The following is a 23,736-nucleotide window of genomic DNA, read 5'->3' on the forward strand; positions in this document are numbered from 1 at the left end:
GTAGTAGAATTCACTGTTCTTTTATGGCTTCTAGGTTGTTTCATATTTTAAAATGCCTTCTCCCATTCTAAGAGTATTCTTTTAAAACTTTTCTTCCATTAATTCCTCTAGCATTTTCCAGGTTTATATATTTAAATCTCTGATCCATCTTAGACTAATTTAATCCAAGGTGTAAAGGTCTAATATATTGGCTAACTTTTAAATCACACAGCTACCCACTTACTCTGGAACTATTTATTGAAAAATCCATCTTGTGCACATTGATTTTAAATGCTCCACTCTCACCAGATTGTAAGCTCCAAAAAGGAAGACTTGTTTTTTTTCCTTCCACTACTGTAGCTTGAGAAGCTAAAACGATGCTAGAACATAATAGGCACTCTAAGATTCCTCAACATTTGGTGTGTACATGTTCATGTCTGTGTGTGTGTGTGTGTGTGTTAAAATAAAGTAAAACATCATTTTAACCATTTTTAAGTGTACTATTCAATGGCATTAAGTACATTCAAAATGTTGTGCAGCCATCAGCACTCTCATTTTCATAACTTTTTCATTATACTGAAGAAACACTCTACCTATTAAAAGATAATTCCCTATTCCTCCCTCTCCCCAGTCCCTGATAACCTCTATTTAACTTTCTGTCTTTATGAATTTGCCTACTCTAGGTACCACATATAAGTAGAGGCATATAGTATTTGTCCTTTTGTGTCTGGCTTATTTCACTTAGCATGATGTTCTCAAGGTTCATTCATGTTGTAGCATGTATCAGAATTTCCTTCCCTTTTAAGGTTTAATAATTATCACATGTATGTATGTGCCATATTCTGTATGTGCATTCCTCTGTCAATGGAAATTTGGGTTGTTTCCACCTTCTGCCACCCACTCCAGTGTTCTTGCCTGGAGAATCCCAGGGACGGGGGAGCCTGGTGGGCTGCTGTCTATGGGGTCACACAGAGTTGGACACGACTGAAGCGACTTAGCAGCAGCAGCAGCACCTTCTGCCTAATACAAATGATGTTGCTATGAACAGTGCTGTACAAATAACTATTTGTTTGTTTATAAATAAAAAAACTATTTATTTGTATTTAGCCAGAAGTAGAATTGCAGCATCACATGATAATTCTGTTTAACTCTTTAAGGAACACCAAACTTTTTCTGAAGTACTCCAGTAGTTTACATTCACAAGGGTCCCTATCTCACCACGTCCTCACCAAGACTTATTTCTTTTTATTTTTTCACAATCACCTTCCTAAGAGGGATGAGGTGGTACTTCATTGTAGTCTTGACTTGCACTTCTCTAATGATTAGTGACATTGAGCACCTCTTCATGGGCTTATTGGCTATTTGCATATCTTCTATATAATAATATTTATTCAAGCCCATTGTCCATTCTTTAATCAAGTTGTTTGAGGTTTTATTGTTGAGTTATATTCTTTTTAATATAACTGGATATAATTTTTTAAATCAGTAATGTGATTTACAGATACTTTCCATCACTCTAGGTATTGTCTTTTCACTTGCACTTGAAAAGTATGCTCCATTTTTTCCCTCTGTGTAACTTCAAAGTACCCTTGAGGATCTGCATCCTCTTCACCTGACAAACAGGAAAACTGCAACTCAATCAAAGCATATTTGAACACGCTGCCTGGCACCTAATAAGAGCTCACAAGTTTCAGTTAATGCTACTGTTGCTTCACAGACAAAAATGATCTAGGTGTTTCAGTAAGGCATATCGGTGGGAAAAATAGAAAGCAGAAGTCCGTAGAAGCCTTAGCAGCGCCAGGGTTCACCACCTCATAGCTATTGCCGATACATAGGTTTTCCAGGCCCGTTTACTCCTACCGACCTCCAAAACACCCCTCTGCCAGCTCAACGCGACACGCCCCGAACATAACCAACCCCAAGGCCGCTTCCGGCCGCTTCCGCCCGGCAGCAGCCAGTTAGTGCATGCGCTGTGGGAATGTTTGCGCGCCCGCTCCCAGCACAGGGCGACACACCCAGCTTCCGGCGCCCGGATGAGATTGCACAAGGCTTGGCGCCTAATCATGACGTCAGCTCCGGTTGCCTTGCTGAATCGGAAGTGGGAGCTCTTCGGCCGCTGAGACTCTGTCGTGTCGTCGCTGCTGGCCTTTCAGGCTCTGGTAAGAGAGGGTATAGCTGGAGGGGAGGGGATCGTTGAGTCTGCAGTGGGACTTTTTTTTTCTCCTAGTCGGATACCAGTCCAAATCTCTGCACGCTTACCTCCTCCAAATTCTGTCCTTTCCTGAACACTGGCTCTCCTTCATGAACTTCGACCCTGTCTGGTTTGGGAACCCCTTACAGTGCTCCTGTTTCTGGCATTTCTGCCCCTCGTTGCCATTCCGCTCCTGGAAAAGGCCAGAATCCTGGCCTTGCATTATCTTTGGCGTTCTTTCTCTAGAACGTGCGCCTAGTGGGTAGGTCTCCCTGTGCGCCGCGAATCCCTTATGGAACCTGGGGGGATAAAATATAAAGAGTAGACAACAGATACCCTGGTACCAAAGAAGAGAAAATTAAACTTGGGTCCTGTTAGTCAAACCAGTTGAATCCATATGGCAAGGTGTTGACATTTGTTAAGGCAAGTGATCATTCACCCCTCAAAACTCTCCTGTTACTCTGCTTCTTGCTTCCTCAACATTTGGGTTTAGAGGACACTGCTAAAATTAAGTAACCGAGCGCAGAAGCTTATATTTGATGGGTATTCTCTTTGGAATCAGCTTTTCACTCCAAGAATAAGGATATGTATGTTTAGTCTCACTGCCATAGGCTGTTTTGGTCTCACATGGGAGCCCTCATAGAAAATGGGACCCAGGGCCTTCCCTGGTGATCCAGCGGCTAAGACTCTGTGCTCCCAATGCAGGGGGCCAGGGTTCAATCCCTGGTCAGGGAACTTGATCCTATATGCTGCAGCTAAGGCCAGGAACAGCCAAATAAATAAATAAGATAAATAAATATTTTTAAAAAATGGAAGGAATGCTGTCTGCTTTGTGAGTTGATGAGATCCTTCTAGTTTGATGTAACGGAAGGATCTGTTGGCACGTAGAGGCCTGAAAGGATTATTGGGTGGAGCATGTAACGGTGAAATCATTTTTACAATTTCTTCTTCGGTTTGATCTATGTATTACTCGGGGCTTCCCAAGTGGTGCCGTGGTAAAGAATCCACCTGCTAATGCAGGCAGGCTCAGGAGACTCGGGTTCCATCCGTGCCTTGGGAAGGTCCGCTGGGGTAGGAAATGGCAACCCACTCCAGTATTCTTGCCTGGAAAATTCCATGGACAGAGGATCTGGATGGGCTACAGGCCACGGGGTCCCAGAGTGAGACACAGCTGGGCAGCCGTGCGATTGCATGCACACACACGTATTACTCGCCAGGAAAGAAACCTTGTGGAGTATGATTTTAAAAAGCTTGATTTTGACAGTCTCATTTTTGTGAAGTATTCCAAGTATTTCTGTTTAAAAGCAATACCAAATTTGATGTTAAAACATTTATGTGGTCATCTCTTTAAAGGCTGACAGTGCCCCCTTGAGAGGATTAGCCATATTCTTTATAAACAAAAGATTAACTCAGGCGAGGGCAAAAAGATTATATAGGACTGGAGGTAGACAACTTTTATAAATGTAGAGCCTTGCAGCACATCTATCAGAAATGTGTTTTTAAAGGGGATGTATTGGGGGAATTCCCTGGCAGTCCCGTGGTTAGGACTCTGCACTTTCATTGCCAAGGGCCCAGATTCAATCCCTGGTTGGAGAATCAAGATCCTGCAAGCCTCACGGCCAAAAGTAAATAAATAAATAAAGAGGATGTATTTTTAAAATCAAATCCAAAAACTTCTAAGAATTGGTAGACGTGTCATGCCAAAGGCTGACGACAAGATAGTGCTTTATCTTTGTATGGTAGTTGAAAGGAGATTATAAATTCCCAGTGATATTGAATATTAAACAATATCAAGGTTCCATTTTATCAGACCTTTCTTTTGGAGTGGGTCACATCTGGGTGCTCTTTTTACATTTGTGAGATCCTTGACCAAATCTAAACTGACATCCCTACAAAGGTTCCATCAAATGATCAGTCCTCCCTTTTCGTGTAAAACTTTCCTGGTTGCACAGTTAGCTCTTTTTCCATGAAAATAGTTGTTGCACAGATTTGAAGTACATATGAGAAAGACGAGCTTAATGAGGTAGGCAAAGCTCTTTTTATCTTTCATCATGGATGACAGCAGAGATTTATTTCCATTCTCTGTTCTACACGTGCTGAGATAACAAAGGGCCACAAGTGCCTGGCCTGATACCTTGACCTTCCACTGCAACCCAAGACAAACAGTAAAACCCTTACCTTAAAGTAGGATTATGGGTGCTGCTATTGATTACAAGGTCAGGAGTAATTACATGTAAGATTGACTCATTTGATGCATGTTTGGGATTTTGTGTTTATGGAATATACCAGACACAAGAAAAAAATAATTAGGTATGAGCCTATACTCAGCTTGCTTACCTTCTAGTAAAAAAGAAGATCTACATTAGAAATACAATGTAGAAAGTTATAAGTCCTGTTGATATAGATAAAATGTCATGGGAAGCTAATTTTTGTGGACCATTTTAAGTCTTTATGGAATTTGTTGCAGTATTGCTTCTGTTTTATATTTTGTTTTTTACTGTGAGGCATGTGGGATCTTAGCTCCCAGACCAGGGAGGACAAGGAATTGAACCTACACCCCCTGCATTGGGAGGTGAAGTCCTAACCACTGGGTTACCAGGGAAGTCTTAAGCTAGCTTTATGTAATGTGACAGTGTAGTATTGAGAAAGGAGGAAATAATGCCATTTATGATGATAAATCCTCTTTATGTCTCTTGATAGTCTTAGAGCCCATATGTGTCCTACATGCTAATTCTTGGCTTTTGATTTCCTTCCTTTCTGCATGGTGCAGATGATGCATCTCCTTTGTACTAATCTGAACTCTTTTCAGTTGTATTTTTAAAAACCCATTTGAACTGGCTCCCACAGTGTAGGGAAATCTACTGGCTTTTTTATACCTGAGAAGGCTCTCTTTCCATCTCACATGTCTTTTCCTGCATGTTGGTTTAGTTTTAGGCTAGGCCTTCTCTAGATGGTGGAAAGACGGCAACTCCAGGTTCCTGTCTTACAGCCTAGCAACCTAAGCAGGAAAAATAAAAAGAGTTCCCTTTTCTGTTGATTTAGCCAAAGGTCTGAAGCTAGTGTTCATTGATTCTTTTAGGTTGGTGCAAAAGTAATTGCAGTTTCTGCATTGTTGAAGTTTACCATTTGATATTGGAATACATTCTTAAATATGGTTATGTGATACATCATTTTAATGTGCATTTCTCCCTTAATTTTTTTGCTAATGACTTATTACTTGCTATTTATTTATATTTATTTTAGACTATGTAAATGATGTTAGACAAAAGCAAATTCGAGCGATTTTCTTATGCGAGTTCAAAATGGGTCGTAAAGCAGTGGAGACAACTCGAAACATCAAACTCATTTGGCCCAGGAACTAATAAATGTACAATGCAGTGGTGGTTCAAGTTTTGCAAAGGAGTTGAGAGCCTTGAAGATGAGCGTAGTGGCCAGCCGTCAGAAGTTACAGCAACCTATTGAGAGGATGATCAAAGCTGATCCTCTTACAACTACATGTTTTAAGAAGTTGCCACAGAACTCAGTGCTGACCATTCTGTGGTCATTCAGCATTTGAAACGAATTGGAAAGTTGAAAAGTTTCATGAGCTGACCACAAATCAAAAAAGTCGTCCTTTTGGAATGTCGTCTTCTCTTATTCTATGCAACAACAACGAACCATTTCTCGATCAGATTGTGACATGCAACAAAAAGTGGATTTTATATGACAACCAGTGACATCCAACTCAGGGGTTGCACTGAGAGGAAGCACCAGAGCACTTCCCAAAGCCAAACCTGCACCCAAAAAAAGGTCATGGTCACTGTTTTGTGGTCTGCTACCAGCCTGATCCACTACAGCTTTCTAAATTCCAGAGAAACCATTATATCTGAGAAGTATGCTCAGCAGATCGATGAGATACACCAAAACCTGCAATGCCTGCAGCTGACATTGGTCAACAGAAAAGGCCCAGTTCTCCACAACAGCTCCCAACAACACATCACATAACCAACGATTCGAAAGTTAAATGAATTGGGCTATGAAGTTTTTGTTTTGTTTTTTTTAATTGAAGGATAATTGCTTTACAGAATTGTGTTGTTTTCTGTCAAACCTTAACGTGAATCAGCCATAGGTATGCATATGTCCCCTCCCTCTTGAACCTCCCTCCCATCTCCCTTCCCATCCCACCCCTCTAGGTTGATGCAGAGCCCCTGTTTGAGTTCCCTGAGACATACAGCAAATTCCCATTGGCTATCTATTTTACATATGGTAATGTAAGTTTCCATGTTACTCTCTCCTCCCCTCTCCCCATGTCCATAAGTCTGTTCTCTATGTCTGTTTCTCCATTGCTGCCCTGCAAATAAATCTTTGGTACCTTCCTTCTGCTGCTGCTGCTGCTAAGTCGCTTCAGTCATGTCGACTCTGTGCAACCCCATAGATAGCCTCCCACCAGGCTCCCCCGTCCCTGGGATTCTCCAGGCAAGAACACTGGAGTGGGTTGCCATTTTCTTCTCCAATGCATAAAACTAAAAAGTGAAAGTGAAGTCACTCAGTCATGTCCGACTCTTAGCAACCTCATGGACTGCAGCCTACCAGGCTCCTCCATCCATGGGATTTTCCAGGCAAGAGTACTGGAGTGGGGTGCCATTGCCTTCTCCGACCATCCTTCTAGATTCCATATATATGCATTAGTATACAGTACTTATCTTTCTTTTTCTGATTTACTTCACTCTGTATAATAGGCTCTAGGTTCATTCACCTCATTAGAACTGACTCAAATGTGTTCTTTTTTATGCCTGAGTAATAGTCCATTGTGTATATGTATCACAACTTCTTTATCCATTCATCTGTCAGTGGACATCTAGGTTGCTTCCGTGTTCTAGCTATTGTAAATAGTGCTGCAGTGAACATTGGGGTACATGTGTCTTTTTCACTTTTGGTCTCCTCAGGGTGTATGCCTAGGAGTGGGAGTGCTGGGTCATAGGGTAGTTTTATTCCTAGTTTTTTAAGGAATCTCCATACTGTCTTCTGTAGTAGCTGTATCAATTTACATTCCCACCACAGTGCAAGAAGTTTTGCCTCATCCACCATATTCACCTGACCTCACACCAACCTACTAGCACTTCTTCAAGCATCTCGACAACTTTTTTTTTTTTTTTAAACTTTACAAATTGTATTAGTTTTGCCAAATATCAAAATGAATCTGCCATAGGTATACATATGTTCCCCATCCTGAACCCTCCTCCCTCCTCCCTCCCCATACCATCCCTCTGGGTCGTCCCAGTGCACCAGCCCCAAGCATCCAGTATCGTGCATCGAACCTGGACTGGCAACTCGTTTCATACATGATATTATACATGTTTCAATGCCATTCTCCCAAATCTTCCCACCCTCTCCCTCTCCCACAGAGTCCATGAGACTGTTCTATACATCAGTGTCTCTTTTGCTGTCTCGTACACAGGGTTATTGTTAGCATCTTTCTAAATTCCATATATATCCATTAGTATACTGTATTGGTGTTTTTCTTTCTGGCTTACTTCACTCTGTATAATAGGCTCCAGTTTCATCCACCTCATTAGAACTGATTCAAATGTATTCTTTTTAATGGCTGAGTAATACTCCATTGTGTATATGTACCACAGCTTTCTTATCCATTCATCTGCTAATGGACATCTAGGTTGCTTCCATGTCCTGGCTATTATAAATAGTGCTGCGATGAACATTGGGGTACACGTGTCTCTTTCCCTTCGGGTTTCCTCAGTGTGTACGCCCAGCAGTGGGATTGCTGGATCATAAGGCAATTCTATTTCCAGTTTTTTAAGGAATCTCCACACTGTTCTCCATAGTGGCTGTACTAGTTTGCATTCCCACCAACAGTGTAAAAGGGTTCCCTTTTCTCCACACCCTCTCCAGCATTTATTGCTTGTAGACTTTTGGATCACAGCCATTCTGACTGGCGTGAAATGGTACCTCATAGTGGTTTTGATTTGCATTTCTCTGATAATGAGTGATGTTGAGCATCTTATCATGTGTTTGTTAGCCATCTGTATGTCTTCTTTGGAGAAATGTCTATTTAGTTCTTTGGCCCATTTTTTGATTGGGTCGTTTATTTTTCTGGAGTTGAGCTGTAGGAGTTGCTTGTATATTTTTGAGATTAGTTGTTTGTCAGTTGCTTCATTTGCTATTTTCTCCCATTCTGAAGGCTGCCTTTTCACCTTGCTAATAGTTTCCTTTGATGTGCAGAAGCTTTTAAGTTTAATTAGGTCCCATTTGTTTATTTTTGCTTTTATTTCCAATATTCTGGGAGGTGGGTCATAGAGGATCCTGCTGTGATGTATGTCAGAGAGTGTTTTGCCTATGTTCTCCTCTAGGAGTTTTATAGTTTCTGGTCTTACGTTTAGATCTTTAATCCATTTTGAGTTTATTTTTGTGTATGGTGTTAGAAAGTGTTCTGGTTTCATTCTTTTACAAGTGGTTGACCAGATTTCCTAGCACCACTTGTTAAAGAGATTGTCTTTAATCCATTGTATATTCTTGCCTCCTTTGTCAAAGATAAGGTGTCCAAAAAATATGGAACGCTTCACAAATTTGCATGTCATCCTTACGCAGGGGCCATGTTAATCTTCTCTGTATCATTCCAATTTTAGTATATGTGCTGCCGAAGCGAGCACTCGACAACTTTTTGCAAGGAAAACATTTCCACAACCTGCAGGATGCAGAAAATGCTTCCCAAGAGTTCATCGAATCCTGAAGCATTTATGCCACAGGGACAAACATTTATTTCTTGTTGGCAAAAATGTGTTGATTGTAATGGTTCCTATTTTAATTAATAAAGATGTATTAGAGCCTAGTTATAATGATACAAAATTCATGGTCTGAAACCTCAATTACCTTTGCACCAATCTAATAACAGGCCTTGCTAGAGAATCAGTGCCCACTCCTGAATCAGTCCCTTTGGCTAGAGACTGCTGTATTCTTTTTGGCCAAGCCAGATTCATATGCCCATTCCTAGAGCTAATGGGCGAGCTCATCCCTTCTGAACACATGGACTGGGAGCAGAGTGGATCCTCAAAGGAAAACTGGGGGTGTCATGTTGAAAAGAAATTGATATTTTGGAGACAGAAAAATAAAAAGAGCTCACTACACTTTTTGCATTCTTCTGGGTACCTCAGGATAGAGGTAGGGTGGTGGTCAGCTAACAGTGACACAATTCTTGGTGCTTCTATGTGAATTAAGGGAAATAAGTAAGGGCAGTGCCAAAGAATGTTCAAACTACCATACAGTTGCGCTCATTTCACGTGCTAGCAAGGTAATGCTCAAATCCTTCAAGCTAGGCTTCCACAGTACGTGAGCCGAGAACTTCCAGAAGTACAAGCTGGATTTAGAAAAGGCAGAGGAAACAGAGATCAAATTGCCAACTTCCTTTGGATCATAGAAGAAGCAAGGGAATTCCAGAAAAACATCTGTTTCATTGACTGTGCTAAAGCCTTTGACTGTGGATCACAACTGTGGAAAACTCTTCAAGAGATGGGAATACCAGACCACCTTACCTGTCTCGTGCAAAACCTGTGTGCAGGTCAAGAAGCAACAGTTAGAACTGTCATGAAACAAAGGACTGGTTCAAAATTGGGAAAGGAGTACGTCAAAGCTGTATATTGTCACCCTGCTTATTTTACTGCTATGCAGAGTACATCATGGGAATCGCCAGGCTGGATGAAGCACAAGCTGGAATCAAGATTGCTGGGAGAAATATCAGGAACCTCAGATATGCAGATGACACCACCCAAGGGCAGAAAGCGAAGAAGAATTGAAGAGCATCTTGATTAAGGTGAACAAAGAGGGTAAAAAAGCTGGCTTAAAACTCAGCATTCAAAAAACGAAGATCATGGCGTCTGATCCCATTACTTCATGGCAAATAGATGAGGGAAAATTGGAAACAGTGACAGATTTTATTTTCCTGGGCTCCAAAATCACTGCAGATGGTGACTGCAGCCATGAAATTAAAAGACACTTGCTCCTTGGAAGAAAAGCTATGACAAACCTAGACAGCATATTAAAAAACAGAGATATCACTTTGCTGACAAAGGTCCATGTATTCAAAGCTGTGATTATTCCAGTAGCAATGTATGGATGTGAGAGTTAGACTGTAAAGAAGGCTGAGCGCCAAAGAATTGATGTTTTCAAACTGTGGTCTTGGAGGAGAATGAGGGTTCCTTGGATAGCAGGGAGATAAACCAGGCAATCTTAAAGGAGATCATCCCTGAATTTTCATTGGAAGGGCTGATGCTGAAGCTGAAACTCCAATACTTTGGCCACCTGTTGGAAAAAATCAACTCATTGGAAAACACCCTGTTGCTGGGAAAGGTTAAGAACAGGAGGATAAGGGGGCAACAGAGGACGATCTGGATGGATGGCATCACGGAATCAATGGACATGAGTTTGAGCAAACACCGAGAGATAGTGATGAACAGGGAAGCCTGGTGTGCTACAGTCCCTGGAGTCACAGAGTCAGACACAACCTAGCGACTGAACAACACTGCAGTGTTTAAAGGGAAGGAAAGACCTCGCAAGGATTGTTAACTCCAATGTTATGCTGTCTTTCTTTTTTGCATGATTAAGCTCAACTAAACTATACATAATAAAAAGTAAAATATATAGAGCAACATCTAACCTTTGAGTTCTTTGAAGTAGTCAAGACCAGCAGCATGCTGAGACGAGACTAGACTGTCATTACAGCTCAGTAACCATTAGCTTTTAGGCAGAAAGCTCAACAGAGGAGCACGAAGCAACAGGTAGAGATGCCTCAGCACTGTCCCAAAAAAAAAGTGTTATAGTCTCTCTCCAAAAAAGAGTAACTTTTCAACTTGTATTAGCTTTTGTTAGTGTGATTCCGTAAGGAGTCTTACCTCAATTAAAGGTAAACCAAATGTTCTTTTTGCCTCCTGCCTTGTATCCCTGACCCCACTCCTTCTAAGAACCTCTGTCCTTGTAGCAGTTCAGCATCCTCGTGAGCAGAATATTCATACCCTTTGTCTCTTCTCACCCTTTTCAGGGTTGTATTTCTATGCTGTGGGCTTAAAATTTCAAAAGGGGAGAAAGCCTTTCAGGGAGCTCTGCTCATCCCATTATACCCCTGAGTCCCCTTGGCGCTTGGATGAGGAAATTTTATCAGAAGAGTGCAAATGCAGGCTCAGTCAGCTCCTCTAAATACCTTTGAGGTATATATCTATTTCATATTACACAGCAGGAATTGTGTTTCTTCAGTATTGTCAAAACCATATAAACAGGGAAGGTTAAATGTAGAATTAAGCAAAGACCATTTAGTTCTTGGAGGAAGAAACATCAGTAGTCATAAGCCAGGAGGTAGAGATGGATTGCTTAATATAGATTTAAAACCCATGGTATGCTCCTAATCTGATTCCTATCCTGGTTTGCAATTCCACTTCTGACATATAGGCTTCCATTTAGTTTCTGTGTACCTGAGGAGTTCCTGGCTCCAACCCTTAAGTCACAGAAGCCTGAGCAAGCACAAGCACCACTTTATGCTCATGCTGAATGAGAACTAGTCAACCAGCCTAGAGATTTACGGGAAATTTTTGTCATGTTTAAGTGCTACTTTGTTGTTACAACTAGTAGCTCAGTTTCCTCTTTGACTTTAATAATCCTCTCTATTTAACCTATTTTTTTTAAAGGTATAGCAAATAGAACATGTCAACAGATAAATGCATTCCTGAGCATCTTTTAAGTTTCTTGGTTTTAGCCACCCCCAAATCAGGCCAGCTCGTCCAGTTGGTCGGTTTGTAACCATTTTGCCAAAAATGCCTTGAATCTTGGAACAAAAGTTGGCAAGTCTTACCCAAAGCCTTTTAAAATGTACCATAGTCAAGGAATGGGAAAAGAAACAACAATGATTTTATCACAACTGTTGTGTTATCTGCCCTTCCACGTCTTAATACCTGTCCTTTCTATAGCCCCTCCCCCTAGGTCTGGATGGAGGATACTTTAAAGTGAAATGACAGACCAGGAGAATAACAACAACATCTCAAGTAACCCCTTTGCTGCTCTTTTTGGCTCCTTGGCTGATGCCAAACAGTTTGCAGCAATCCAAAAAGAGCAGCTGAAGCAGCAGTCTGGTAAGTGGAGGAGCCAGTAGCAGTGGATGAGATGACCTAGAATGGGGTCTTCCCAAATTAAATATCCTTTGGGTCCTTAATTGCAACTGGAATTTATATTTAGGGCAGAAGTTGGCATTTTGTTCATATTTGTTGTTTGTTTGGTTTGGGGGACTTCTCCTTGTCCTATCCCTGGCTTAAAAAGACCAGAGAACAGGTGGTTCTGGAATAACAGATGCCCATCATGCTCCCAAAGCTGTCAAGCTTTCTTGTTTTACAAATCACCTAGCGAAAGATTCTTAACAAAGATGCTAAATTTTTTTTAGCATAAGAAACAGGTTATAGTTGTAGGTGTGGGAAACAAGTCACATGCAGCTGTAGACAGCAGGTGTGTTAAAGGAAGACTTAGAGCCTTCTAGCCTATAGAGAAATGAGGTTTGTTCTTAAGCCCAGTGCTTCAGAGTCTTATCTCAAGCAAAATGCTTTTTCATTACACTTTCATAGCTTACTGCTTTTAGAACAGACTTGTAGGAAAATCTGATCCTTACCCTTCATGTGAAAAAAATTAGGACAATATCTCACTAATCAGAAAAGTGATTTTCCTCATCTGGGACCAAAGTAAAGATCAAGTCTAGCTTCCGCCCTATAGGTAATATATGAACTAGAAGAATTAGGATGCTATTTCCCAAATATATTAGTTTTCTGAGCGTATACACAAACTTTCAGGCCAGAAATTGCTCCCTTTCTCCTCCCTCCAAAAAAGATGTGTTTTTATTTTTAGGAAAGGAGAAACGTTTATACTTTGCCTTTATTGTGTTTATTTCAGAAGTGTTCAGATATGTACACTACTGTGTACATATGGCCTTACTCTCTGATTAGGATTGAATAAAAAGGAAGTGAGAGCAAGACAGATGAGTAGTAGACAGAGACAGATGAAACAGAAGAAATACATGTAATGCTGACCTTTTAACGTGATGGAAAGAGGCAGCTCTGAGTCTCAGTCTCTGAAAACTTTCCCAGATTTCTAAAATATAGGCTCAGAATGGGAACCCTTGGATTAGGAGATTGAAAAGTGTGGAATTGGGAAAATAAGGAAATGAGAAATTTTAAGTATGTGGTTGGGGAAAGTTTTGGTAATCAGCGCTTGTCACTCTTGGAATTCAGAGGAGACCTTAATGGTATAGGAACAGAGCAACTGAACACTCATCCTTCTGGCCATAAACACGTAAGGCTGGCTAGGATTGGGAGCATTGCAGTGGGAACAAGTCAGGTGCATGCCCTTCTGTTACTATTTTGGCACCTCATTGTCTTAGTTTGTTTACACTGACTTTGCCAGGTCACCAGGTCTAACCTGTTTTCCTCCAGCAGTTAGTACTCTAGCAAAACCTTTGACCTCCTGTATTGAGCTTCACTTTTGCTCAGTTCACCACACTGAAGCAACTCTTGCACCTGAGAATTTTGCCCAGACTTTCAGAGTAACCATTTTATCAGCAAAGGAAAATGCAGATACAGGCTTGCATGTGCCTTTTAGTGAGCAACACTACTTATACACCCCTTTAGCATCAGCACCATTCTGAGAAGCTCTCTTTTAAGTTGCTTTATAAAAAAGTAAAAGGATTCTATCAATAAGAAAAAAATAACTAATTGAAAATGGGGACAATTTATATATACTCAAATTACTTTAAAAAATCCAATCTAGCTAATCATTAGAGAAATGCCCATTAAGACAACAATTAGATAGTTTTAGTCTGTGCAGTTTGTGAAGCTTTAAACAGGCACTCTCTCATACACTGGTGCTGCTGTTAGTTGCCAGGTTGTGTCTGACTCTTTGTGACCATGGACTGTAGCCCACTAAGCTCCTCTGTCCAGGGATTTTCCAGGCAAGATTACTAGAGTGGGTTGCCATTTTGTTCTCTAGGAGAAGATCTCCAGGGGATCTTCCTGACCCAGGGATCAAACCCTAGTCTCATGCTTTGCAGGTGGATTTTTTACCACTGAGTACTGGTGAAGCCCCATATACTCGTAGCCATGTAAATTGTAGTGGTTTTGGTTTTCTTTTTTGCTGCATGAGGTCCAGCTGCACAGGATCTTTAGCTGTGGCATGTGGGATCTCCTGGAGAAGGAAATGGCAACCTACTCCAGTATTCTTACCTGGGAAATCCCATGGACAGAGGAGCCTGACAGGCTACCATCCTTGGGGGTCACAAAGAGTCAGACGTGACTTAGGGACTAAACAAAAACAACAAATGTGGGATCTAGTTCACTAACCAGGGATTAAACCCTGGCCCCCTGCATTGGGAGCATCTCAGCCACTAGAGCACCAGGGAAGTCCCAGAGTAGTCTCTCTTAAAGTAATTTGGTAATACATATATGTTAACTTTTAAATATTCAGGCTTTTTAATCCAGCAGTTCTACTTCTGTGAATTTATCCTACAGAAGTACTTATACAGGTGCACAAAAATAATAAGTTATATGTGGTATAGTGTTGTTTGAAATCATGGGAAATTGGAAACAATACAAATGTCCATCAGTTGAGAAGTCGCTACATAGATCACATTGTATGCATTCAGTGTAATACAGGGCAGCTATTGAAAAGAATGAGGTTGGCTTATAAATGACCTAACAGAGAGGTGTTGGTGCTGATTAAGTTTAAAAGGCAAGGGAATTTCCTGGCAGTCCAGTGGTTATATCTCTGCTTTCACTGCCAAGGACCTACGTTTGATCCCTGGTGAGGGAACTAAGATCCCACAAGCCAAGCATCACAGCCAAAAATAGATAAATAAAAATTTAAAAATAAGAAAAACGTGTTCTCTTAAAATCAGGGAAAAACCATATATTTAATATAAGTAAAGGCTTATTGATCTATTAGATAATTCTTTGCTCACTAGGATTCTTTAGGGAAGATAGTGTTGCTACTTTTGGCATTATGGAATACAATTAATTATGAGTAGAAAAAATAAAACTTAGTTTTTGAAATATGGTAGATTTTATAACCAGGGATTTCAGAATTCTGTACTTAAGATGTTTCCTGATACAACTCAATGGCAAAAACCGCCAAACAATCCAATTTAAAAATGGGCAGAGGATCTGAATGAACGTTTTTCCAAAGATGACATATAGATGGTCAACATCTGCATGAAAAAGTGCTCAACATCATTAATTGGGGCAATGTAAATCAAAACCACACATGCTTGTTAGAATGGTTATTATCAAAAAGACAAGAAATAATGTGTTGGCAAGGATGTGGAGAAGAGGGTACCCTTGTGCACTGTTGGTGGGATTTTAAGTTGGTTCAGCCACTGTGGAAAATATCGGCATGGAGGTTCCTAAAAAGATTAAATATAAAGCTACCATATGATCTAGCAATTCTACCTCTGGGTATTTATCCAAAGAAAACAGAAACACTAATTGGAGAAGATATATGCACCCCCATGTTCATTGCAGCATTATTCAGGTGGACAGTAGATGGGCCTTAAGGGCATTGTGTGAGGCAAATAAGTCAGAGAAAGACAAATACCATATGATCTCACTTATATTGGAATATTTAAAAAGAAAAAAAAAACCAGGCAGACTAGATTTGGGCTTGCCAGAGGCAGGGGTTGGGGGTGACAAAATGGGTGAAGACTTCCAAAAGGTACAAACTTCCGGTAATAAAACAGTCATAAGGATGCAGTGAACAGCATGGTGACTGTAGTTAACAATACTGTATTACATGAGTGTTTGAACGTTGCTAAGAAAGTAGATCTTAAAAGTTCTTACCATAAGAAAAAAAATTGTAGCTATTTATGGTGACATAGGGGCTTCCCAGGTGGCGCTAGTGTAAAAAATCTACCTGCCAACGCAGGAGACACAAGAGGACGTGGGTTCAGTCCCTGGGTTGGGAAGATCTCCTGAGGGAGGGCATGGCAACCCACTCCAGTACTCTTGTCTGCAGAATCTCATGGACAGAGGAACCTGACGGGCTACACAGTCCATGGGGTCACAAAGAGTTGGACACAACTGAAGTGACTTAGCAAACACGCACGTACCGTGACAGATGTTAACCTGATTTATCGTGGTGATCATTTAACAATGTATACAAATATTGTAATGTTGTACACCTGGAATGAATATATGTCAATGATACCTTAATTAAAAAAAAAAACAAGATGTTGACTGACTTGAGATGTTCACTAATAAGTTAACATCCAAAATTAACCTCCCCCACTTGGTGACATTTATCATGTATACTTGGTTTTCTCTTAAAGAGAGGATTGTAACTGTTAATGACTTACATTTTCTGGCAGATGAACTCCCAGCCAGCCCAGATGACTCGGATAATAGTGTGTCAGAGAGCCTGGATGAATTTGATTACTCTGTGGCTGAGATCAGCCGCTCATTCCGTTCACAGCAGGAAATATGTGAGCAACTCAACATCAATCACATGATCCAAAGGATCTTCCTCATCACTCTGGACAACAGTGAGTTACAGATTTGCAGCCAGTGGATTCACTACTCTGCCTTTCCTGCTTGGGCTAAGGATTCAGTCTTAGAAACTTACTGTATCTGATGGTTAAACAAACCCACCAAACTCCCAGGAACACAGGGTTTATTTATATTTTCCAGGAAGCTTTTGTTAAAGCAGTATTTTGACACACATACAACTTTCATTTCTGTTTTGATTCTGACTGGACCGTGTAGCTTCTGCTGCCTTTTCTACTTTAAAAAGGGTGATGGGCATGGTAGCCAAGTCTGTTTTCTTCTCAGAGGTGATCTAAACATTTTGATGCAAGCCCCAAGAAGATTTAGATAATGTTTCCCCTCTGTGCGCTGTCTGTAGTTAAACCCCCAAACTACTCCTGATGTCTGGGATTTACTCTTTAAATGTCATGATGTTAGGTTTATAACAAAGCACGTGCTCTTTGGGGTCGGGGTAGGGGGGTTAAATCTGTAGATACTGTTCTGTGTGTCAAGATCACTCTGATATTACCTGAGTCACACTTCGGATTCGAGAGAAATGCTGTCAAGATCAGTTGTCTGTGTAAGGCAGAAGCATTATTCTTAACCTATCAGACTAAAACCATTTCTCAGGTGACCCAAGCCTGAAAAGTGGGAATGGCATCCCCAGCCGGTGTGTGTATTTGGAAGAAATGGCAGTAGACCTGGAAGATCAAGACTGGCTTGATATGAACAACGTAGAGCAGGTACCATTCTTCCATTCCTTACATGTGCCTTCAGTAAAAATGAGCCATGCAGCTGAATTCTGCTCTCCATTCTCCAACCATGGCTTTCTTAGCTCTGTCTCTTACACTGTCTGTGTTGTCCCTCTTTTGGATGTGCTCATCTACCCATGGTCCCATGTCCAAATCTACCCATCCTGCAAGACACAGTTAACAAGTCATCCCGTTTACAAAGTTTCACCAGGTATAAGTTGTTATTTTCTCTCTGGGCACTTACAGTAATCTCTTGCATCTCTTATAAGAATTGTCTCTTTCCATCCCAAGTTGTGGCTTTTCTATGTACCTCTCTTCTCTCTCCCATAGACACTTAACTTATTGAGGCCAAGGCCCCTCTCTTTCTTTATATCTTTTTCAAAATCAAAACTACATTCTACCTTACAAGTGCTTAATTAATATTAAATGGATGAAAGTTTAGTAGGGAAGACACTTGACAACTTGTAGTTTAACTTCATACGTTTAAACTGTCTATATAAAGTCTGAATGAAATCAGCAATCATGAAGAGTAGTAGATTTCACATATAAGTTTAATCTCTCATTCTCCACACTATTCAACAAATATTCTTTTAATGCTTACTCTGTGCTTGGGGCTATGCTAGACACTTAAGCTTGCTTTAGGATAATGATATAAACAATTAAATTTGTATACATAATTTCTTTTAATTGAGGGATAATTGCCTTACAATGTTGTGTTGGTTTCTGCTATACGACAGTATGAATCATCTGTAAGTATTATATACATATATCCCCTTCCTCTTGAGCCTTCTCACCAACCCTCCGCATCCCACCTCTCTGAAACTGAGCTGAACTCCCTGTGTTACACAGCAGCTTCCACTAGCGTTTTATTTCACACACGGCAGTATTATGTTAGTGCTACTCTCTCAATTCACCCCACTTTCCCCTTCCCTCCCCTGTGTCCACAAGTTCATTCTCTATGTCTGCATCTATACTCCTGCCCTTTTTTCCCTTTTACATTCTGTGATTCTCATAATTACCTGTGTCAAAATTATCTTTTATGTCTTGATGTTCTAAAACTAACTTTGCAGTGGACAGGGATGGAGGCAGATAAATCAGGAGTTTGCAATTAACAGATACACACTACTGTATACAAAATAGATAAACAACAGAGACCAACTGTATAGCACAGGGAACTACATTCAATATCTTATAATACCTATAATAGAAAAGAATCTGAAAAAGAATAGATATGTATGTGTGTGTGTAACTAAATCACTTTCCTGTACACCTGAAACTAACACATTGTAAATCAACTATACTTCAGTAAAAAAATAAAATGTAAAAATAAATAAAAATTTAAAAATTATTTATGTAAAACAAAAATGTAATGCAAAGTTACATTAACTTTGCAGTGATTTAGTATTCTCATTTATTTATTTTTCCTAATAGGCTGTCTTCACTCGCTTATTACTTCAAGATCCAGGCAACCACTTGATTAACATGACTTCTTCTACAACATTGAATCTCTCTGCTGATCGAGATGCAGGGGAGAAGCACATTTTTTGTTACCTTTATTCCTGCTTTCAAAGAGCCAAGGAAGAGGTAAAGGAATCATTGCCATTAAGTACTCTTGGGTATGATGTAACCCAGAGGATTGGATCAGTGTCTTTTATATTAATTTGTATACATCACAGTGTATCTGAAACTGGATATCAGAGGTCCTGTTAGTTTGTTTTCTGAAGTTTTAATCTCTTCTTTTCTGTGGCTTGGGGTCTTCCCATTCCCCAGTTAACAAATGCCTCTTATTATTCTTTCTACAAATGTCTTTAAAAAATCACACCTTTATAAAAAAAAAAAATCTGATAAATTCATTTCTACTGAGGTGTGTATAACAGAGTAGACTAAGCTTGATCACTTCCAGCAATAGAATTTCTAAGAGGTGATTCCTTAACCCAAGGAATGAACTCTCATGGCTTTTCAAGCATCCATACCAAAGCCCTATTGTTTTGAGACACAGTGTCTTTCCCCTTCTGTTTGCTGTATCTGCCTTTGTGCCAGGTCACAGAGCTAGCATCTTCCCTCTCTTTGTTGCTGTTTCCAGATTACCAAAGTTCCAGAGAACCTGCTACCCTTTGCAGTACAGTGCAGGAACCTCACTGTGTCCAATACCCGAACAGTCCTCCTCACCCCAGAGATCTATGTTGACCAAAACATCCACGAGCAGCTGGTAGATTTGATGGTGGAAGCCATCCTAGGAGGCCGTGAGTACATAAGCAAGATCTGTGAGCGTCTGCATTTGATTTCTGTAACATTCCTCTGATTGCATTAAAAAGCCTCAGAGGCACTATGGTTCCAGCATAAATGAATAAAATGGGTTTCAATACCAGTAGAATTATCAAAAGTTCAGCAAAGTAAAGAGTTGTGTGTAAAGGCATATAGAAATTCCTTTGGCCTCCTCTCTCTTGTTTGTCTTCCATCAGATTTTGAAAGTGTAGCTGAGTTTCTGGATGAGGTCATCGAAGCTTTGATACTAGATGAGGAAGTTCGAACATTTCCAGAAGTCATGATTCCAGTGTTTGACATTTTATCGAGCCGAATCAAAGATCTAGAACTCTGCCAGATTCTACTGTACGCGTATCTGGACATTCTTCTCTATTTCACTAAGCAGAAGGATATGGCCAAGGTAGGTCTGAAAGTTCACATGTGTTCAGTTGAGTTGGAAGCTTATGCTTCCCTGTCCTGAGGGCACTGTAATATTACCTATTGTATAAGAAAGGTACATTGGTTGTTACATAGTCTTTTTTTGTTTTGTTTTGTTTTGGCTATGCTACGTGGCTTGTGGGATCTTAGTTCCCCAATCAGGGATCGAACCCACGTCCCCTGCATTGGCAGATCCTTAACCACTGGACCACCAGGGAAGTCCTGGTTGCTGTATAGTCCTAACTCTTTGAAGCTCTCTCACCCCATCACTTACCTCATCATACAGACAATTGACTAGGACTTGTCTTTTCCTACAGGTTTTTGTAGACTACATTCAGCCCAAGGATCCAAGTAATGGACAGATGTACCAGAAGACCTTGCTAGGAGTAATCTTGAATATCTCCTGCTTATTAAAGACACCGGGAGTCATAGAAAATCATGGCTACTTCCTGAACCCATCTCGTTCCAGTCCCCAGGAGATCAAAGTACAAGAGGCCAACATTCATCAGGTGGAGCTATTTCCTGGTGCATTCCAGTCCCCAATCTCTTAAGTATTGTTTCCTCAGGAAGCAAATGCAGACAAGGCTACTTGAGCCTTTTGGGAAAGCAGATTGATCTGGGTGACTCTCTACGTAATCGTGTAAAGAAATGGCCCTCTTTTTAGCGTGCGCTAAGAGCAGAGGACAGACCCTTGTTTGGTTCAGAATGAGCTGCTACTATTCTTTGCCCTGTGTTGTAGCACAGTCACCTGCTCTCAATTCTCATTTTCCTCACCAAGGTATTTCTTAAAACTTCAGGTCCTAAAATCTTCTGAATGAACTCCAGCTTAAAAGCCAAATCGTTTTCCTTTTCCTCCTTTCCCCTGTGTCATCTCTGTTTGGGCTTCCTAGCATAAATTATATGGTATAAGTCTGGCCAACATACGGCAATCAGTGGTTGAACTGGGGGCAGTTTAAATCTGCCATCATCACACCTTTCTAAAGCAGAGGTTGGCAAATTATAGCAGTGGTCAAATCCAGCCTGCCGCCTTTTTTTGTAAGTAGTTGTATTGAACCTAGACATATTTCTGTGTATTGTTTATGGCTTGACTTTATGCCGCAGTGGTAGAGTTGAATAGGTGCTACAGAGACCATATGGCATGCAAAGCCAAAAATAGTTATCATCTGGCCTTCAGAAGAGAAAGTTTACCAGCCCCTACTCTGCCCCTACTCTAAAGCTATGTAAATGCTAGCTGTAGTTTGGCAGCTCATCAGGAAGACTTACACATGCCCAGAATTATTATTACTTTTTTTAAATCAGAATGGTGGGGGGCAGGGTAAGGCACAGGGAGAGTAAGGGAAAGATCAGGATTCATGTATTTTTGGAAATTGCCAGTGGCTAAGGTTTGAGAGTAACAAATATTAGGATTGTGCAACTGGAATGTTCTGTGGTTGTGTTTTCTGGTTAAACAGTTCATGGCTCGGTACCATGAAAAGATCTACCAGATGCTGAAGAACCTACTCCAGCTCTCTCCAGAAACCAAACACTGTATCTTGTCCTGGCTCGGAAACTGTTTGCATGCAAACGCAGGCCGCACCAAGATTTGGGCCAATCAGATGCCAGAAATCTTCTTCCAAATGTATGCCTCGGATGCCTTCTTTCTGAATCTGGGTGCTGCTCTCCTGAAGCTATGCCAGCCATTTTGCAAACCCAGATCCTCTCGGCTCCTCACCTTTAATCCTACTTACTGTGCCCTGAAGGAGTTGAATGATGAAGAACGAAAAATTAAAAATGTACACATGAGAGGTAGGGGGGAGCTGGTCTTCTCAAAACTGTGTGTGTGTAACATAAGGCCTTCACTTCCATATCCTTTTCCACAAAGGTCCCTCATTCTCAAAGAAGATAAGGCAAAAAGAAAAGCCATTATAAATTTTTAAAAGGCAGACTTTTAAAAACTGATAGTTTTAGATGTTATGCTTTACTGAGACCTTCTCTCTGAATTTGGCAGACTTGGATATTCACTCATTCATTCATTCTTAGGAAAATGAATAAAGGACAGTCCCTGTCCTTTTTGAACTCAAAGGCTCCAAAAGGAGGCAGATATGTTAACAGATCATCATAATACGGTCTAGGGCTAGGAATCCAGAGAAGGGAGTAAATGATGAATTCTGCAGAAGGTGGAGGTCTTCATAGTTGAGTCTTGAAAAATGTGTTGGGTTTATCAAGCAAAGGAATCCCTTTTATAGAGGAAATAACTGTGAAGGTACAGAGCTGTGAAACAACTAAGAACAGTGGGAAGCTCCACATGGCTAGAACATGGGGTAGCTGGGGGAAGGGGTATGGAAACTGGCAGGAAATAAGCCTGGGGAGAAAGAATGTTGAAGCCAAATTGGAGAAAACTCAAATAATACAGAGAAGTGAAAAGAAGGAAATAAACCACTCTTAGTTCTACCACTGAGAATGAATCACTCTTAATTATTATGTACTTCCTCCCAGTTTTTTAGCTCTTCTAATTATAAAAATAACACATGCTCAAAAGCAAATAATCTTATATACAAAAAAGCACAAAATAGTAACAAATGATTACCTATCTCCTGGAAAAATCTACAGTGCTGTCTATCATTCCTTTTAATATTTGGTGATTTCATGACCAAGCTAAAAAGATTTAACTGCATTGCTATAGACAGAAGCTAAAAGACATTTTTAGACCAAGAGAGTAGGAATGTTACAAGATCTGTTTTTAAGAAGATATTACTCAGTTCACTGGAAGCAGGATGGAAGTTGAACTAGAATAAGGGGACACTGGAGCCAAGATAGATGTCTATGGCAAGACATTTACTCTTCCTTTTCATTTCTTTGAGGTTTGGACAAAGAGACCTGTTTGATTCCAGCTGTACAGGAGCCAAAGTTTCCCCAGAACTACAACCTTGTAACAGAGAACCTTGTCCTGACAGAGTACACCTTGTACTTGGGATTTCACAGGTAGCTCCTCTGATGTCATTAGGAAAGAACTGTTTGGTTGTGTTGATATCAGAAGGTTAAAAGTGAGTATTATAATAATCTCACTTTATTCTGAAGGCTTACATTAGGATCTAAAAGGAAAAGGCATTATACGCATTAATCTGTGTCTAGATCAACTGGCTTTATCCATGTACCTTGAATTTATTTTACATTTTTGACCTGTTAAGCTTTTTTATTAAAGATACAGTATATTATATAAATATAGTGTAAAGATACACTATATATTTCTTTTGATCTGCACATTTTTAAATCACTATCTTCCTTTTGTCATCCCCACAAGTGGAATTTTCCTTTAATATTTCACATTCTGCTCTTCAATTTTCATTACTTACTATGCCTGATGAAAAAAGAGAAAGCTTTATTCTGTGGTATAGAGAGACAAAATTGACAAAAAGAAGTGTTTTAAGAGATTTCAGAACGATTATAAAAATCTGTGTATCAAAGAGGATTCTGGATGTGTGAAAATTTGAAAGCTAAGGTGTGTAACTTCCGAAAATGGTCTGGTTCTGGCTAACCGCATGTCGTTCTATGATTTTTTTTTCCCTGCTCTGATTTAGCTGAATTTGACGAACATTTTATAAATAAGGGGGAAAATAGCTACTCA

The 23,736-nt window shown here is 40.3% G+C and overlaps 1 protein-coding gene and 1 non-coding gene across 4 annotated transcripts in view; one reads left to right on the forward strand and one right to left on the reverse strand.

The window, feature by feature from the left end:
- Positions 1–1,992: 1,992 nt before the first annotated feature.
- UBE4A (ubiquitination factor E4A) overlaps positions 1,993–23,736 on the forward strand; it is a 42,847-nt gene continuing 21,103 nt past the window's right edge. For 2 of the 3 annotated variants that reach the window (XM_019974970.2, XM_019974972.2), the window contains exons 1-10: positions 1,993–2,138; positions 12,118–12,279; positions 16,545–16,718; positions 17,329–17,441; positions 18,882–19,034; positions 19,534–19,693; positions 19,913–20,115; positions 20,450–20,641; positions 21,584–21,917; positions 22,973–23,093. In XM_019974970.2, the coding sequence (XP_019830529.1) occupies positions 12,159–12,279; positions 16,545–16,718; positions 17,329–17,441; positions 18,882–19,034; positions 19,534–19,693; positions 19,913–20,115; positions 20,450–20,641; positions 21,584–21,917; positions 22,973–23,093 (1,571 nt within the window). In that variant the 5' untranslated portion in view covers positions 1,993–2,138; positions 12,118–12,158. Of the gene's footprint in view, positions 2,139–11,217; positions 11,365–12,117; positions 12,280–16,544; positions 16,719–17,328; positions 17,442–18,881; positions 19,035–19,533; positions 19,694–19,912; positions 20,116–20,449; positions 20,642–21,583; positions 21,918–22,972; positions 23,094–23,736 lie in introns of those variants that run through there. The other variant, XM_019974971.2, reaches the window with a different exon arrangement.
- Positions 8,711–8,817, reverse strand: LOC139176183 (U6 spliceosomal RNA). The gene has a single exon (XR_011560639.1). It is a non-coding gene; the product is annotated as a U6 spliceosomal RNA (small nuclear RNA).

Source organism: Bos indicus, chromosome 15 (genome assembly GCF_029378745.1).
Source record: "Bos indicus isolate NIAB-ARS_2022 breed Sahiwal x Tharparkar chromosome 15, NIAB-ARS_B.indTharparkar_mat_pri_1.0, whole genome shotgun sequence".
Lineage (NCBI taxonomy): Eukaryota > Metazoa > Chordata > Mammalia > Artiodactyla > Bovidae > Bos > Bos indicus.